Below are 19,462 nucleotides of genomic sequence, written 5' to 3' on the forward strand. Positions count from 1 at the left end.
CGATTAATCTGCCAATTTAAAAAAATGTATTTGTAATAATGACAATTACAACAATACTGAATGAACACTTATTTTAACTTAATATAATACATCAATAAAATCAATTTAGCCTCAAATAAATAATGAAACATGTTCAATTTGGTTTAAATAATGCAAAAACAAAGTGTTGGAGAAGAAAGTAAAAGTACAATATGTGCCATGTAAGAAAGCTAACGTTTCAGTTCCTTGCTCAGAACATGAGAACATATGAAAGCTGGTGATTCCTTTTAACATGAGACATCAATATTCCAAGGTAAGAGGTTTTAGGTTGTAGTTAATATAGTATTTATAGGACTATTTCTCTCTATACCATTTATATTCCATATACCTTTGACTATTGGATGTTCTTATAGGCACTTTAGTATTGCCAGTGTAACAGTATAGCTTCCATCCCTCTCCTCGCTCCTACCTGGGCTCGAACGAGGAACACATCGACAACAGCCACCCTCGAAGCAGTGTTACCCATGCAGAGCAAGGGGAACAACTACTCCAAGTCTCAGAGCGAGTGACGTTTGAAACGCTATTATTGCGCACCCCGCTAACTAGCTAGCCATTTCACATCGGTTACACCAGCCTAATCTCGGGAGTTGATAGGCTTGAAGTCATAAACAGCGCAATGCTTGAAGCACAGTGAAGAGCTACTGGCAAAACGCACGAAAGTGCTGTTTGAATGAATGCTTAGGAGCCTGCTGGTGCCTACCATCGCTCAGTCAGACTGCTCTATCAAATCATAGACTTAATCATAACATAACACACAGAAATACGAGCCTTAGGCCATTAATATGGTCGAATCCGGAAACTATCATCTCAAAAACAAAACGTTTATTCTTTCAGTGAAATACGGAACCGTTCCGTATTTTATCTAACGGGTGGCATCCATAAGTCTAAATATTCCTGTTACATTGCACAACCTTCAATGTTATGTCATAATTAGTAGAATTCTGGCAAATTAGTTTGCAATGAGCCAAGAGGACAAGTAAATTAGTGTCTAGATTGAGAAACAGACGCCTCACAAGTCCTCAACTGGCAGCTTCATTAAATAGTACCCTCAAAACACCAGTCTCAATGTCAACAGTGAAGATGCTGGCCTACTAGGCAGAGTTGCAAAGAAAAAGCTATATCTCAGACCGGCAAATAAAAAGAAAAGATTGAGATGGGCAAAAGAACACAGACACTGGACAGAGGAACTCTGCCTAGAAGGCCAGCATCCCGGAGTCGCCTCTTCACTGTTGACGTTGAGACTGGTGTTTTGCGGGTACTATTTAATGAAGCTGCCAGTTGAGGACTTGTGAAGCGTTCCCCACCCATTCCACACATACTTACCCCCCCAGACATGCCCCGAGGGGTCTTTTCAGTCCCCAAATCCAGAACAAATCCAAGAAAACGTACAGTATTACATAGAGCCATTATTGCATGGAACTCCGTTCCATCTTATATTGCTCAAATGAACAGTAAACTTGCTTTTTTTTAAACAGATAAAGCACACCTCACAACACCTCTCCCCAATTTGACCTAGATAGTTTGTGTGTATGTATTGACATGTAGGCTACGTGTGAAGTAGTTCTATTCTTGAGCTGTTCTTGTCTATTAATGTTCTGTATTATGTCATGTTTCATGTTTTGTGTGGACCACAGGAAGAGTAGCTGCTGCTTTTGCAACAGCTAATGGGGATCCTAATAAAATATAAAAAATACCAACAATTTAAATAAATACATTTGGCCCAAACTGGGAATACAGATATGCATCTGTTGGTCACAGATAACTAAATAAATGTAGGGGCTTGGATCAGAAAACCAGTCAGTATCTAGTGTGACCACCATTTGCCTCATGCAACCATTTGCCTCATACATCTCCTTCGCATAGAGTTGATCAGGCTGTTGATTGTGGCCTGTGGAATGTTGTCCCACTCTTCAATGGCTGTGAAAAGTTGCTGGATATTGGGAACTGGAACACACTGTGTACACATCGATCCAGAGCATTCCAAACATGCTCAATGGGTGACATGTCTGGTGAGTATGCAGGCCAAGAACTGGGACATTTTCAGCTTCTAGGAATTATCCATGCGACATGGGGCCGTGTATTACCATACTGAAACATGAGATGATGGCGGCAGATGAATGGCATGACAATGGGCCTCGGGATCTCGGTCACGGCATCACTGTGCATTCAAATTGCCATTGACAAAATGCAATTGTGTTTGTTGTCCATAGCTTATGCCTGCCTACCCATACCATAACCCCACCATGGGGCGCTCTGTTCACAACGTTGACATCAGCAAACTGGTCGCCCACATGACGCCATATACGTGGTCTGCGGTTGTGAGGCTTGTTGTACATACTGCCAAATTCTCAAAAACAACATTGGAGGCAGCTCATGGTAGAGAAATGAACATTCAATTCTCTGGCAACAGCTCTGGTGGACATTCCTGCAGTCAGCATACTAATTGCACAACATTGTTTTGTGTGACAAAACTGCACATTTTAGAGTGGCCTTTTGTCCCCAGCACAAGGTGCAGCTGTGTAATGATCATGCTGTTTAATGAGCTTCTTGATATGCCACACCTGTCAGGTGGTTGGATTATCTTGGCAAAGGAAAAATGCTCACTAACAGGGATGTAAACTAATTAGTGCACAAAATGAGAGAAATAAGCTTTTTGTGCAAATGGAACATTTCTGGGATCTTTTATTTCAGCTCATGAAACCAACTCTTTACAGGTTGCGTTTATATTTTTGTTCTGTGGATGTTACAGGACGTCCCAGACAACAAGACGTAGAAGAGTCAGGTCAGAATGTCAGGTTTCTGCCTGTTGAGTGTTGGTGAGCAGGAGCGGTTCTGTACAGTACGTATAGAATAAAATCGAGAAACAACCAAGAGCCAGGTATGACAAAGGTAATGGAGAAACGAGACATGGGCTAATGTAGGAATACTGACGATCAGAGAGGCATCAGGCATTGTAGATAACTCTCTTTAATATCATGAGCGTACACCAAAAGTGAAAACATGCCATGGTATTTTCCAGAAACATTTCATTTTATTCACAACATTCAAATTTCTGTACAGGAAGCAATAACCATAACAAGCATTCACTATGTCATCATCATAAATTTCAAGAAAGGAACACAATATAAGAGAGACTGTTTTTCAAATTCATACACATGGAGTCTGTTGAACAGTCATCAGATTGTGTCGTTCAGGGGGAAATAATTAAGCCTGATTCCGTATGGTGGACCGTTCCTGGTTTCTTGCACGACAGTCCTTAGATATAGATACATAAGTTATAAGTTAAGGTATGTCCACATCGCATGTGTAATATACCAGGTATGGAAACTAGAAGTCAACACAGCGGCCCTTCCTCTCCCAGTCCCCGTAGCGTGTGGGCTCTGGGCCCCGGGGCCCCCCCTGCTCCTTTGTGGCTGGGTTCACATCATCAGGGAACTCTGGAAAATCAATGGGGAATAATTACAGTGTGAAAGGCAATGGAGCATCCTAGAAGGTACAGTTGAAGTCAGAAGTTTAGGTTGGAGTCATTAAAACTCCACACATTTCTTGTTAACAAACTATAGTTTTGGCAAGTCGGTTAAGGACATCTACTTTGTGCATGACACAAGTCATTTTTCAAACAATTGTTTACAGACAGATTATTTCACTTATAATTCACTGTATCACAATTCCAGTGGGTCAGAAGTTTACATACACTATGTTGACCGTGCCTTTAAACAGCTTGGAAAATTCCAGAAAGTGATGTCATGGCTTTAGAAGCTTCTGATAGGCTAATTGACATAATTTGAGTCAATTAGAGGTGTACCTGTGGATGTATTTCAAGGCCTACCTTCAAACTCAGTGCCTCTTTGTTTGACATCATGGGAAAATCAAAAGAAATCAGTCAAGACCTCAAAAAACAATTGTAGACCTCCACAAGTTTGGTTCATCATTGGGAGCAATTTCCAAACGCCTGACGGTACCACGTTCATCTGTACAAACAATAGTACCCAAGTATAATCACCATGGGACCACGCAGCCGTCATACCGCTCAGGAAGGAGGCGCATTCTGTCTCCTAGAGATGAACGTACTTTGGTGAGAAAAGTGGAAATCAATCCCAGAACAACAGCAAAGGACCTTGTGAAGATGCTGGAGGAAACAGGTACAAAAGTATTTATATCCACAGTAAAACGAGTCCTATATCGACATAACCTGAAAGGCCGCTCAGAAAGGAAGAAGCCACTGCTCCAAAACCGCCATAATAAAGCCAGATTACAGTTTGCGACTGCACATGGGGACAAAGATCGTACTTTTTGGAGAAATGTTCTCTGGTCTGATGAAACAAAAATAGAAACTGTTTGGCCATAATGACCATCGTTATGTTTGGAGGAAAAAGGGGGAGGCTTGCAAGCCGAAGAACACCATCCCAACCGTGAAGCACGGGGGTGGCAGCATGATGTTGTGGGGGTGCTTTGCTGCAGGAGGGACTGGCGCACTTCACAAAGTAGATGGCATCATGAGGGTGGAAAATTATGTGGATATATTGAAGCAACATCTCAAGACATCAGTCAAGATGTTAAAGCTTGGTCGCAAATGGGTCTTTCAAATGGACAATGACCCCAAGCATACTTCCAAAGTTGTGGCAAAATGGCTTAAGGACAACAAAGTCAAGGTATTGGAGTGACCATCACAAAGCTCTCACCTCAATCCTATAGACAATTTGTGGGCAGAACTGAAAAAGTGTGTGCGAGCAAGGAGGCCTACAAAGCTGACTCAGTTACACCAGCTCAGTCAGGAGGAATGGGCCAAAATTCACCCAAATTATTGTGGGAAGCTTGTGGAAGGCTACCCAAAACGTTTGACCCAAGTTAAACAATTTCAAGGCAATGCTACCAAATACTAATTGAGTGTATAAACTTCTGACCCACTGGGAATGTGATGAAAGAAATAAAAGCTGAAATAAATCATTCTCTCTACTATTATTCTGACATTTCATTATTAAAATAAAATGGTGATCCTAACTGAACTAGACGGGGAATTTTTACTAGGATTAAATATCAGGAATTGTGAAAACTGAGTTTAAATGGATTTGGCAAAGGTGTATGTAAACTTCCAACTTTAACTGTATCTGCAACATAGTGAAAATAGTTTGTCCTACTTTCAAGGGGATCCTTGGTCTTCTCATCATTCATGTCGAAATGGCCCTGGGGGGTTTTGGCCTTGCGCAGTGGCTCCTTGTCCTTCACTGCTCCACTGGCTGTCCGCAAGTATCCTTTACACAAGAGAGCCACATCACATCTGATGCATTAGGACATTCCACCTCCAAAATCACAAGAAAAAGGTATGACACCCACAATGTCAGATTGTTCTGAAATCGTTTCTGTAGTTAGTAACAGATATGATTAGCATTCCTGAAACATTATTTTGTTGACATATAATTTGATCTCTGAGAAAAGAAACTAATTGATTACACTCAAATTGGCCATTCTAATTTATAAGATTCAGACATTCAATAAATATAGTACCCAACATTTGATTTCCACCAAACTTCTTCCTACCAATGAGATCCCAAATAAATTGTCAAAAGCCACCCACGGATTGTTCATTTCTCTACCATAAGCCACCTCCAACGTCCTAGAGAATTTGGCAGTACGTCCAACCGGCCTCACAACCGCAGACCACGTACTTGTATGACGCCATGTGGACGTTTGCTGATGTCAATGTTGTGAACAAAGTGCCCCATGGTGGCGGCAGGGTTATGGTATGGGAAGGCATAATTACGGACAATGAACACAATTGCATTTTACAGATGGCAATTTGCATGCACAGAGATACCGTGACGAGATCCTAAGCCCCATTGTTGTGCCATTCATCCGCCGCCATCGTCTCATGTTTCAGCATGATAATGCACGGCCCCATGTCGCAAGAATCTGTACACAATTCCTGGAAGCTGAAAATATCCCAGATCTTCTTCTATGGCCTGTATACTCACCAGACATGTCACCCATTGAGCCTGTTTGGGATGCTCTGGATCGACGTGTACCACAGCGTGTTCCAGTTCCCGCCAATATCCAGCAACTTCGAACAGCCATTGAAAAGGTGTGGGACACATTCCACAGGCCACAATCAACAGCCTGATCAACTCTATGCGAAAGAGATGTGTCATGCTGCATGTGGCAAATGGTGGTCATACCAGATACAGACTGGTTTTCTGATCCACGCCACTACCTTTTTTTTTTTAAAGGTATCTGTGATCGATGGATGCATATTTAACCTTTACCTAGGCAAGTCAGTTAAAGAACAAATTCTTATTTACAATGACGGCCTACCTCGGCTAAACCCGGACGACGCTGGGCCAATTGTGCGCCGCGCTATGGGACTCCCAATCACGGCCGGTTGTGATACATCCTGGAATCGAACCAGGGTCGAACCAGAGGCGTCACACCTCTAGCTGAGATGCAGTGCCTTAGACCGCTGCGCCATTCGGGAGCCCAATATCTGTATTCCCTAGTCATGTGAAATCCATAGATTAGGGCCTAATACATTTATTTCAATTGACTGATTTCCTTTTATGAACTGTAACTCAGTAAAATCTTTGAAATTGTTGCATGTTGAGTTTATATTTTTGTTCAGTATAGTATGAAGCTGTGGTTTGAGTATTGCTTTTCCATACACTGAACGTATTCCCAGTGAATCTGGTGATGTTTTTTACCCCCGTTCAGAGAAAATAGTCATTGAAGTCACTTGAATTACTGTATACTAGTTGTTAGGGTGGGATTGGAATGGGATGTGGTGGGGTCAGTGGGTTGCTTTCGACAATTTTGGATTCTTCATGTCTTACTCATTAGTAGGAAGAGGTTTGGTCCAAATAAGATATTGAGTACTATATTTATTGAATATGATCTCAATCCTATAAAATGAAAATAGACAATTTGGGTGCAATCAATTAGCTTAATTTCTACAAGATAAAATTAAAAGTTCAACAAAAAAAAATTTCAGGAATGCCAATCGTATCTGTTTCTATTCACAAAAACAATCTCAGAACAATCTGTTGGTGGGTGTCATTGCTTGCTGAAATTACATTGAAAAACTATTAACAACTTCATACCTAAGCTAGAAGATGAATTTGTGTTGACATTTTTGACATATCAACACAAAATGATTGGTAGCTTGAGAAGGGTATCAATATCTTGGTAATTTGTAAACAAATGATGTATACGTGACAATGTAGGAACCATAGTTTGGGTCTGTTTCCCAGTGTACCCTTTTAAATTGATGTATTTATTTGCAATAATAACACAACAACATTAACACATTTAAACACAGGGACAATCCAGGGTACATCATAATACTACCAGACACAGTTTGATTGATCGATCCCTCCGATGTCAACAACTACAGACCAGTATCCCTTCTTTCTTTTCTCTCCAAAACTCTTGAACGTGTCGTCCTTGGCCAGCTCTCCTGCTATCTCTCTCAGAATGACCTTCTTGATCCAAATCAGTCAGGTTTCAAGACTAGTCATTCAACTGAGACTGCTCTTCTCTGTGTCACGGAGGCGCTCCGCACTGCTAAAGCTAACTCTCTCTCCTCTGCTCTCATCCTTCTAGACCTATCGGCTGCCTTTGATACTGTGAACCATCAGATCCTCCTCTCCACCCTCTCCGAGCTGGGCATCTCCGGCGCGGCCCACGCTTGGATTGCGTCCTACCTGACAGGTCGCTCCTACCAGGTGGCGTGGCGAGAATCTGTCTCCGCACCACGTGCTCTCATCACTGGTGTCCCCCAGGGCTCTGTTCTAGGCCCTCTCCTATTCTCGCTATACACCAAGTCACTTGGCTCTGTCATATCCTCACATGGTCTCTCCTATCATTGCTATGCAGACGACACACAATTAATCTTCTCCTTTCCCCCCTCTGATAACCAGGTGGTGAATCGCATCTCTGCATGTCTGGCAGACATATCAGTGTGGATGACGGATCACCACCTCAAGCTGAACCTCGGCAAGACGGAGCTGCTCTTCCTCCCGGGGAAGGACTGCCCGTTCCATGATCTCGCCATCACGGTTGACAACTCCATTGTGTCCTCCTCCCAGAGTGCTAAGAACCTTGGCGTGATCCTGGACAACACCCTGTCGTTCTCAACTAACATCAAGGCGGTGACCCGTTCCTGTAGGTTCATGCTCTACAACATTCGCAGAGTACGACCCTGCCTCACGCAGGAAGCGGCGCAGGTCCTAATCCAGGCACTTGTCATCTCCCGTCTGGATTACTGCAACTCGCTGTTGGCTGGGCTCCCTGCCTGTGCCATTAAACCCCTACAACTCATCCAGAACGCCGCAGCCCGTCTGGTGTTCAACTTTCCCAAGTTCTCTCACGTCACCCCGCTCCTCCGCTCTCTCCACTGGCTTCCAGTTGAAGCTCGCATCCGCTACAAGACCATGGTGCTTGCCTACGGAGCTGTGAGGGGAACGGCACCTCCGTACCTTCAGGCTCTGATCAGGCCCTACACCCAAACAAGGGCACTGCGTTCATCCACCTCTGGCCTGCTCGCCTCCCTACCTCTGAGGAAGTACAGTTCCCGCTCAGCCCAGTCAAAACTGTTCGCTGCTCTGGCACCCCAATGGTGGAACAAACTCCCTCACGACGCCAGGACAGCGGAGTCAATCACCACCTTCCGGAGACACCTGAAACCCCACCTCTTTAAGGAATACCTAGGATAGGATAAAGTAATCCTTCTAACCCCCCCCCCCCCCCCCCCCTTAAAAGAGTTAGATGCACTATTGTAAAGTGGTTGTTCCACTGGATATCACAAGGTGAATGCACCAATTTGTAAGTCGCTCTGGATAAGAGCGTCTGCTAAATGACTTAAATGTAAATGTAAATGATTGCTGCGCCAGCAGCATACCACCCTGCATACCACTGCTGGCTTGCTTCTGAAGCTAAGCAGGGTTGGTCCTGGTCAGTCCCTGTATGGGAGACCAGATGCTGCTGGAAGTGGTGTTGGAGGGCCAGTAGGAGGCACTCTTTCCTCTGGTCTAAAAAATATCCAAATGCCCCAGGGCAGTGATTGGGGACACTGCCCTGTGTAGGGTGCCGTCTTTCGGATGGGACGTTAAACGGGTGTCCTGACTCTCTGAGGTCATTAAAGATCCCATGGCACTTATCGTAGGGGTGTTAACCCCGGTGTCCTGGCTAAATTCCCAATCTGGCCCTCAAACCATCATGGTCACCTAATAATCCCCAGTTTACAATTGGCTCATTCATCCCCCTCCTCTCCCCTGTAACTATTTCCCAGGTCGTTGCTGCAAATGAGAACGTGTTCTCAGTCAACTTACCTGGTAAAATAAAAAATGTAAAATTTAACAAGGCATAATTGGGGGATTAATGTGCTTGTGGGAAGCGGGAAACTGAACAGTGGTGCATCCGACATGATTGTGTTCAAATCCTCTCTGAATTTCCCACTCCCGGGGTACCCTGATTAGTGGGGAACACGTGAAGTGTATAAAAGTACTTCTTAGATCTGTTCAGGTGGGAGCTTAGCCTGAAGGAGTGTAGAGACTGTGGCATCTTTGCTGAGCTGTGCTTGTTTGAGAACCATTTGAGGATCATACTGAATGTTTACAGTGTGGTTGAATTTGTTCTTGAGTTTCTCTCTGTGTTTAGGTTTGGCAATATTCAACAACATTTTTTTTTTTAAAGAAGCACTCTCAAACTATTGTATAATTTCAGGCAGTAGTTTTGAAAGTGATGCTCACGAGCCAAAACGAGTCCTCGTGTTTTGGGTACTACATCATCCATTTCGTGTGATATGTTACAACACATGTTCCAATTTGTATGATATGTTACAAACCAATTTGTGCAATATGTTACGAATTTGTTGTCTTTAAAGATTTCGGAGTGCATCTTTAAGTTATGCCACTGCAGTAGCAAGTGAATGCCTAACCTATTCATAGGGTTAGGGTGCCTACACTGCCATATTTCCATGTTACAGCTCTAGTTTAAGGAAAACAGACGGAAGAGAGATGTGTCCCTATGTTAATTAGCTATCTGCATTTCTAAAACACCTGTGTGTAAACAGTAGATGGAAACAACAAAAAATACTATAAGCTGCAACTGTGTTAACAGTGTATAGTATGTATATATTTAGCATTTGTGAAATAATTATTTTGATGTGATATGAAAGTAGAGGCCTTTTATGTTCCTAGAACCATACCGCAATTGAAAATCGATTCACGTTTAGATGGAGTATTTGGCTGTAAGAGCCAATTCGCTTCTAAACTGAAAATGTATGGTCCTTGGTCTATAAGGGAGTAACGTTAGGCTCCTTTCGTCCATTATTGGGCTAGCTTATGCCCCATCTGAAAATACAACGGAATGCATTTGCTCCATTGTTTACATTTTTTAGGGATAGGCACATCAACCTAGCTCCCACTCATCCTTGAGCTTTACCTCAACTGTCACAAGTAAGTTATCCCTGAGTTGATTTCTTTCATTTTCATGTGTACTTTTCTTATTTATCGTGTGTAGTATTTACTGCATTGTTGACGAACAGCTTGCAAGTAAGCATTTCACTGTACTGTTTATACCTGCTGTATAGTGTGCACGTGACAAATAAACGTTGATTTTATGTTGTTTACCTTGCTAACGGTAACTATAGCCATCATGTGCACGCTAAGCATTGAGAAGCAACACTCTTCTTCGAGTTAAGACACGCACCTGTAAAAACAGATTCCACGAATAACCCTTGGGTCACAAGACGTTTCGATGCAGAAGCACCGGCGCTTAGTAGAGACATAATGATTGCTCGTTTAGAAAGATGGTCAAACAGTAATTTACCAAATGTTCTGGTGTTTTGGCAAGCTTTAATGACGTATAAAAAGTCATCATCTTGCGACAAAATCTACCTTGTAGTAACTACGTATGGTCACCAGGGCGAGCTAAAGTACAGGGTGTGGGTCAATCAGATGCAGCCGAGTAGCCAACACAACACAAACTACCACCACCGGTATGTCCCTGTGTAAATGCTTTCATCATCATGTCTTCTGGGTGCAGAACGTGAGATATCATCATGAAGGGATGGTTATCAATGTCTGTGGGATCGGGGCGGTCTAAAGTTAAACTGTTACATATACATGTGTGATAAAGTGTATTTTGGTTGACATGACCATTTGTGACATGCACAGGTTGAAAGAACCGAACAATTTGTCAACAACAAAAAAATCTTTATCATGATTTAATCTCAGTCTCTTCCTTTCTTTGGATCATTTATCACAAAAAAAAGTCAAGTGTGAAAGAAGTATGGTATAACCTAATCAATCCACCGATCAGTGTTCCTATAGGATCGGGCTGCAGGTAGCCTAGTGGTTAGAGCATTGGACTAGTAACCGAAATGTTTGCTAGATCGAATCCGCCGAGCTGACCAGGTAAGAATCTGTTGTTCTACCCCTGAACAAGGAAGTTAACCCACTGTTCCTAGGCCGTCATTGTAAATACGATTTTGTCCTTAGCTGACTGGACTTGCCTAGTTAAATAAATAGGTTTAGATGAGAAAATACCTTGTTAAAAATTGGGATACAGCAACTTTGATTTTCTTTTGTGGACATGGTTTTGTCTCATCGTATATGTTAAACAAGGGAACTAATGGATTAGAAGAGCCAAATATTTATCAAATACAAAATCATGAATCATTTAATAAAAAAAAATTACATACAAATTGACATATTCTGTTCAAGAATATGATTAAACAATGATTGCAGGATAAAGTCTGCAATAGACAATTGATTTAGCATGCAGTTCAAAATGAGAAAAAAAAACTCGCTCCATTCATACATTTCAAATTCAGAGACATAGGCTACACAATGGCTTTGAATGGTACATTGATTTGCATGTGTGTAAAGCCAATAATAGATTATACTGTAGCTAATTTGACTCATACATTCGTTTTCATAGAGCAATAGGATTCATTGCAAATTAATTGTAGCAATGAAGGACATGACAGAGATCGGTTTATTGATAATTATGTTTCAACTTCTTATTGATGATGTTAAGAATATACTGCTTTATTTCCCTGGTGGTGAATGAAAAATGCATGGGCTTCTGTGACTTACTGTGGCAGAATCATACATTACTGTGCTATAAACAGGATACTAAGCTGTAAGTCCTGGTTAGTGCTAATTTGGAGTTTGTGTAGTGATGAATGCATTGCAGCATTACAGATCATAACTAAGCAAAGCGCAGTGAGGTCAAACGTAGAACATGTTTGTGGAAATGTACATATTTCATACGGTACAAAGGAGATTGCAGAATAATAACAGTAACACAAGAACTGAACATTATTTGTGGCTGTGTCAAGATATACGAATGTTGTTAGATTGTGGATTTGCAACTGAATTGTGGCATACAAAACAAACAGTAAACGCTCACTTGGTAGAAATACAATAACATATTACTTCAGTAATGAAATGCATGCAGGAACTGTATTTGATGACATAAAACAAGCCTAAATAATTGTAATTTAATGAAACAATAAATAAAGAATACTGATCAAACTAAAACTGAAAAGACTGAGGACAGCGAAAAAAATGGAAGGTGTTATACTTGCTTACATATTAAGCTCTCAATCTGCCGCTCACTGCACTTGTCCACTTCTTTTACATTTTCAGACATTTTTACCACCTTTTTCCATTGAGGGCTTTGAAAAAACTGAAAACCCTCATGCCTGCTCGGTTTAAGAATCTCAGGAGTTTGTGGAAAGCCACTTAACTGACGCTGCAGTGCTGATATTTCCGAGTAGATGAGGCAATTCTACTCTACATTCCTTTTTGACCATGGGGAGAGGCCCTGGACTAACTCACAAACACACTGTCCTACAGCTGGATACGATCAACACACACACACACACACATACACACATATACACACACTTTACAGTTGCATTGAATGTTAACTAACACACAAAATACACAGCTGCATACTCCAAAATATAGACATTCATCATGATCATGCAACCAGTATCAATCACTTGCTGGAAACACCCATTATAAAGGTCTGGTATTGACTAATAGAGGGCAGGTATATCAGGGATGGATCCTATAGTCAAAGAGGGCTTTGGCCATCAGTTGTCCCATACACAGCAATGTAGTTTACTCCATGCACTCCATGATGCATGATCATTGGTTTAAAACAAAATATGACAAATACACAAAGTACAACACTGCTGTATTCATTCTTTAAAAAATATTTCATATGGCCTTATAATTCCAGCCTGTCATTATACGTATAAATGGATCAACATAACTGAAATGATTATAGGATTATAGAGTACAAGAAAGTTGAACAAATAATACCTTATTTTACAGTCATAATTCAGCTGTTTACCTTGTATTTATTAAGAAATTACATTATGTAGTAACAATGGATAGGCTACTAAACGAAAAAACAATACATTTACACTTCAACATATTCAAGGCCATATTAATATTGCTAACATTCTGCTTGTTTGAAAGACAAAAACAACAAATAATATTGGATAATGATCAGGCAACTATATAACCTAATTTCTGCAAATACCAGGTAAATAGTAGAGTGCAATAAAGTATAATCCAAATGATTAAGTGCTTGTGTAATGTGGTAAGAGGTAAACGATAATGAATAATTTATAACAGAAACTTGATGAGGTGGTACATTTGAATCTCTTGTCACTGATTCTTCCCTGCAAAGAGATAAAGGGGTTGCATAACTGCTAAAAGCAATTCATAACCATCGCTAGCAATATAAACAGTTGATATAAACATCACTGTTATGAGACACAGGCAGGCTAGTGAATCTATACCACCAAATTCATATTTTTGAAACCAATACATTTTTCTTGAATTAGGCCTATTCCTCAAATGATCAGGTATGAATGAATATGTAAAAGTTTTCCTCTAGGAGAAAAGTGCTAAAAGAAGTGCTCACTTATTTGAATCAATCTAGCTATAGTCTTAGTTCATAGTTAGAACTGGATTATATTTTATTGAAAAATGAAAATAAATACAACTGCTAAAAATGTGATCACCTAAAAACAGGAAGATAAGGTGAACTATTGCACAGTCCTCAAAAAGCATGTTGCTAATGGACTCGTGCATGGCTGCAGGAAGATTTTTCCGGGTGGGGGTGCTGAGAAAGAAAACATTTCCCCGCACAACGACTATTTTTCTCCACTCATACAGGAGTCATTAAGGACCAGTGCACTAATTTGGTGATTTTATGTATATTGGTGATTTTATATATATATATATACATATATATGTATGTGTATGTATATATGTATATTTAATTTTGATTTATCACGGGGTGCTGTAGCACCCTCAGCCCCCTACTTCCGGTGGCTATGAGCTCCTTGTTCACTCCATGCTTTCAACCTAAACCTTTTTTGAGGCAGTCAGATAAATCCAGGTCCTCTTGAGTCATATTTTTCTTAAAAAGTTGTTCGCTATGACTCCACTCACTTTCAAAAAGAAGAGAAAAGAAAAGCGGTCAGAGTTTGTTATTCGCAGGCGGACACGCTGCTGATTTTGGCGGTGTTCTCAGTCCATGGCTGGAGGTTCTGAAGCGCGAACAGGGAGCTGTTATGCAGGCAGAGCGGGTCCGGGTTTGCCGGTTGGTTTATCGTCTTCTGAAAAGCCTCCTGTTGGAGTTGCATGAGGATCCGGTTGGCCTGCTGTCGCTCTGCTTCTCTCTCCTCAGCTGTCTGCCGCCTGGAACACCGGAGACACAAGAGAGACACCGAGGCATCAGTGGGAAATTGTATCCAAAATAGGCTGCGTCATTATAGATCATAACAAGCCTATGCACATTACATTTTGACACAAAGTGAATGTCTTCTGGATTAATTTAAACACGTTTATCAAGTATGATTATAGACTATAACAAATTGCTAGACAACATTTGCCTAATGTAGGCTAAATTGCTTGGCTAAGCATCATTAACCGATAGGCTAAAAGCTGATATTCAAATGCAAATTTCCCACAAATAGTATGCCATTTTCACAGCCAACAATAGCCTATGTGAAAATAAATAACGTTTTGTCAACTAATTTAGTCTTCGTCTGATGTGGCATAAATGTTTCTTCAATTTTTTCTGTTATGTTCTCTCATTGACTTCATACTTACTCTTAGGTCTATATACATAATATTTGTATTCCTTGATTGTTTTGTTGTTGTTTTATTTTCTAAAATCCAATCTTCAGAGATGTATTTAACTTCTTCAGTAGATAGGCCAAGGAAAATATCCTCTATCTCAATGCGTACATGTTGTGGCCAAACAGGCCTTCTACTTTTATGTTTAATCTGAAAAGAGCTTTAAAGACCATTTAAAAAAATGACTGAAATTACATTATTTCGAAAGATTAAAGAAACGTTTCACTTTAAAAGAGTAGACATATGAGGGAAATCATTATCCTGTAGGATAGGATATAGTTAAGTTGCCACTGAATTTTACTTTAATTTTAAACCACTCGTTATAAGAATCACTATAGTTTCCTTGACTGTTGCAAGACAATATTAATTCAATGAATTGCAAAGATTTGCAATCGAAAACTTCAATAAAAAATACAATTGACCACCTGGGGTAGACTGTAAAATGTTCATTTGAAGCAGGGAGATTGGATTTTTGTATATAGTTTTAACAAATGCACACAATTATTTATCCCATATTCAAGACCGAGTACGTTCAAATGAATTTGTGGCATATAATAGGCCTAGATATAGTTCATATTTATCAAATCTATCCGTCTCCCAATCTCTTTTTGGTGGGTTTATATAGCCTTCTTGGAGTGTAAATAAATAGCCCATGTTATACATAAAAGCATCAACTTAGCTAAAACACACACACACAAAAAATCACGGAGAGAACACTTTACACCTTAAATGTAATCTACAAATTATCATCAGTAATTTCACCTCCATTTTGTTCTTCTGTTCTGGAACCATGTTTTGACTTGTGCGTCAGTCATCTTGAGGGCCTTGGCCAAAGCCGCTCGCTCTGCCGAAGCCAGGTACTTCTGTCGGTGAAAGCGTTTCTCCAGCTCGCAGATCTGCAGGCGAGTAAAAGACGTCCGGGGCTTTTTCTTCTTGGGGGGCGTCCGGTTCTGGTACGGGTGACCTACACGACGTGTTACAGTGAGGGGTGAGAGCGCCACTGGATTGGGAGACGGATAGATAGGAGCGAAAGCATGCAGCAAAATCAGCAAAATAGCAACAACAGAGCAGCGAAGCAAGTTCATGCAACGTCAGACAGAGAGAGGGAGATTGCAGGTTTAAAATAAAGAACTGCAATTCAAATGCTAGGCTAGACCAAACATCCCATTGTTAATAATGCACTCTGACACAGCCCTGGATGATATAGCCTATTGATTAGTCACCCGCTGTCCTGTCCAAAAACAAGATGATGCAGGTGGGAGGAAAGCACTTGATGTTACGTTTATACCACACAGATTCTGACAGAAGCATTATCCAACTATTAGGCTGCAGAAACATTTAGTGTAAAAAAACAACAACATACAATTAAATAGCCCCAAATACTATAGCCTAGTTATCGTTAAATTACTTTTTAAAATGTCAGCTTGAAGGATACATTTTCCTTTTAAATCACCGAGAGATGAGAAACAAGGATGCATAAGATGTTATATTTGTTGTAGCCATTTTTGTAATAATGGGGGGGCTACATTTCGACTATTTCGATAACATGCAGATGTGTTGGGCTATATTTTGATTATCTTTAAGTCAACGTTGATTGTAGGTGCTTCTTGTGAGATGTATATATAGACTAGTAAAATAAGTCAAATGCATTGGTGTTTATCAACTAAAATGGTATAATGAAATTACACAGCGTGTTACGAATAAGCCGCAGTAGACAGCAGTAGACTGATTTATTATCGATTATTTTCTAAGCTGAGTGCATCAGAAGACAATAACTAAGCCTAAATGCATTCAATGACCCTTTCCATCAGAAACAAATTGCATGATCGTGATTTTCTCATGACAAGCATGGCAACACACACACACACACACACACACACACACACACACACACACACACACACACACACACACACACACACACACACACACACACACACACACACACACACACACACACACTCACACACACACAGACACACACACACACATACACAACATTGTATTTGCATTATAGAGATGGTCTACCTGTGAACCTGTCTTTGGTGTATCTTCTGTTGCTCTCCATCCAGGGGAATGTAAATCCCGTCAGGCTGTTAATCGAGCCTGGCATCGTGGACATGCCGCAGGGGATGGACGAGTGTCCACTGTTCAGAGGTCGGTGCGCGGGCACACGGATGACTCCAGCTGCGTTAACGTTATTCCCACTGACGTTCATCCCCATGTTCATGTTATAGGTGCCGCTCAGATTGGCGACCCCACATGCGTTGCCGTTATATCCAGAGTTGTTGCCGGGGAAGTTACTAGTCATGGTGTTGTAGGCAGTGCTGACGACGCAGCCGAGGCCATAGTCCGGCTCGGGCATCCGACCGCCGAGCATGCAGCTTTGGTCCACATTGTTAAGGATTTGGTCGATCCCAAAGCTGATGGGCTCCGCGTGAATGTGCTGGAGATGCGCTCCAATATGATCCATGGCCCCCGCGAGCCCCCCGCGAGGTACAGAGGTGCTCCACGCAGCGCGCCTTATCTTGGACCTTTAAAACGTCTTCGGCTCTCGCTCCTGTCGTTATCTAGTACGCGTGTGTGGGTGTGTGTGCGTGTGTGTGCGTGTTTGTGAGAGTGTACGTGTGTGAGTGTGAGGCTATACTAAAAGCGATTGTCTGTTTTTTTCTTCTTCCCTTTTGGCTCAGGCAGCCTTGCCGACTGGAGTGCAGCATCAATCAAAGTGCCAAATAGGCAGCACGAGATTAAGCCCCATTTTTAGGCCTCGGGACTCAATTGGCTGAAGACACCACCGCGAGGACACAAGCTCATTCAGTGAAAGCTGAGCGCAGGGTCGCATGATCCTCTGGACTTGTGGCAAACATCATAAACACCAGGCGGAGTCTTGTGAAAGTAGGCAATGTTTATATTCGGTATTTGATTAATTTCACCTCATGGCACATTTTTAGAACAGCAATTACAAAAACTGTTTTACGTAGCACACAATAACCTAACGTCAATAGGTGCGTGGTCAGCTCCGAGCAAGCTCCGTTCCGTTCCATTCATCATAGGCCTCTGTGTTCAACTTATTTCAGGTAGGCCTAATCAAATGTCTCCATTTGACAGTGTTTCTTGGAAACACAATTGAACTGGAGAAAAATCTACATCCATGCTCAAGCAAATGATCTTAATCAAAGTGGATTCACAGTGCCTTCCGAAAGTCAAAGTGGAAGAAACATTTGTAAAAAAAAAAATGTATGTATCTTGTTTAGATTGCCTAAGTAGTCAACCATCTGAGTCAATGCATGTTAAAATCCCCATTAGCAGCGATTAAACTGTGAGTCTTTCTGGATAAGTCTCTAAGAGCTTTGCACACCTGGATAGTAAAACATTTGCACATGATTGTTTTTAAAATTCTTCAAGCTCTGTCAAGTTGGTTGTTAATCATTGCAAGGCAGCCATTTTCAAGTCTTGCCATAGATTTTCCAGACGATTTAAGTTAAAACTGTAACTAGGCCACTTAGGAGCATTCAATGTTGTCTTCGTAAGCAACTCCAGTGTATATTTGGCCTTGTGTTTTGCGTTATTGTCCTGCTGAAAGGTGAATTTGTCTCCCAGTGTCTGTTGGAATGCAGACTGAACCAGGTTTTCCTCTGCCTGTGCTTAGCTCTATTATTCTTTTTTTATCCTAAAAAACTCCCCAGTCCTTGCCAATGTAACAGTATAGTTTCTGTCTCTCTCCTCGTCCCTACCTGGGCTCGAACCAGCCACCCTCGAAGCATCGTTACCCATCGCGCCACAAAAGCCGCGGACCTTGCAGAGCAAGGGGAACCACTACTTCAAGGTCTCAGAGCGAGTGACGTCACCGATTGAAACGCTATTAGCGCGCACCACTGCTAACTAGCTAGCCATTTCACATCGGTTACACCAATGACAAGCATACCCATGACGTGATGCAGCCACCACCATGCTTAAAAATATGAAGAGTGGTACTCAGTGGTGAGTTGCCCCAAACATAAGATTTTGTATTCAGGACATAAAGTTAATTTCTTTGCCACATTTTTTGCAGTTTTACTTTAGTGCCTTATTGCAAACAGGATGCATGTTTTGGAATATTTTTTATTCTGTACAGGTTTCCTTCATTTCACTCTGTCATTTAGGTGTCACGACTGGTGAATGAAGTGGACCAAGGTGCAGCGTGGTGGGCGTACATATTCCCTTTTATTAGGTGATGACGCCGACAAAACAATAAACACTACAAAACAAACCGTGAAGCTAAA

General features: G+C 41.4%; 2 protein-coding genes across 2 annotated transcripts; both read right to left on the bottom strand.

Moving 5' to 3' along the window:
• Window positions 1–2,988: 2,988 nt before the first annotated feature.
• On the bottom strand, window positions 2,989–10,886 carry LOC129836259 (succinate dehydrogenase assembly factor 4, mitochondrial-like). Its single transcript, XM_055902179.1, has 3 exons — window positions 10,738–10,886; window positions 5,178–5,291; window positions 2,989–3,476 (listed from the first exon to the last, which is right to left on the bottom strand). The coding sequence occupies exons 1-3, from the start codon at window positions 10,814–10,816 to the stop codon at window positions 3,367–3,369; spliced, it is 303 nt and encodes a 100-aa protein (XP_055758154.1). The 5' UTR covers window positions 10,817–10,886; the 3' UTR covers window positions 2,989–3,366.
• Window positions 10,887–11,779: 893 nt separating this feature from the next.
• Window positions 11,780–17,798, bottom strand: tlx1 (T cell leukemia homeobox 1). The gene is made up of 3 exons (XM_055901645.1): window positions 17,229–17,798; window positions 15,963–16,200; window positions 11,780–14,759 (listed from the first exon to the last, which is right to left on the bottom strand). The coding sequence occupies exons 1-3, from the start codon at window positions 17,671–17,673 to the stop codon at window positions 14,549–14,551; spliced, it is 894 nt and encodes a 297-aa protein (XP_055757620.1). The 5' UTR covers window positions 17,674–17,798; the 3' UTR covers window positions 11,780–14,548.
• Between the last annotated feature and the right edge of the window lie 1,664 nt (window positions 17,799–19,462).

The sequence above is a fragment of the Salvelinus fontinalis genome, chromosome 37, assembly GCF_029448725.1.
Source record: "Salvelinus fontinalis isolate EN_2023a chromosome 37, ASM2944872v1, whole genome shotgun sequence".
Taxonomy (NCBI): Eukaryota; Metazoa; Chordata; class Actinopteri; order Salmoniformes; family Salmonidae; genus Salvelinus; species Salvelinus fontinalis.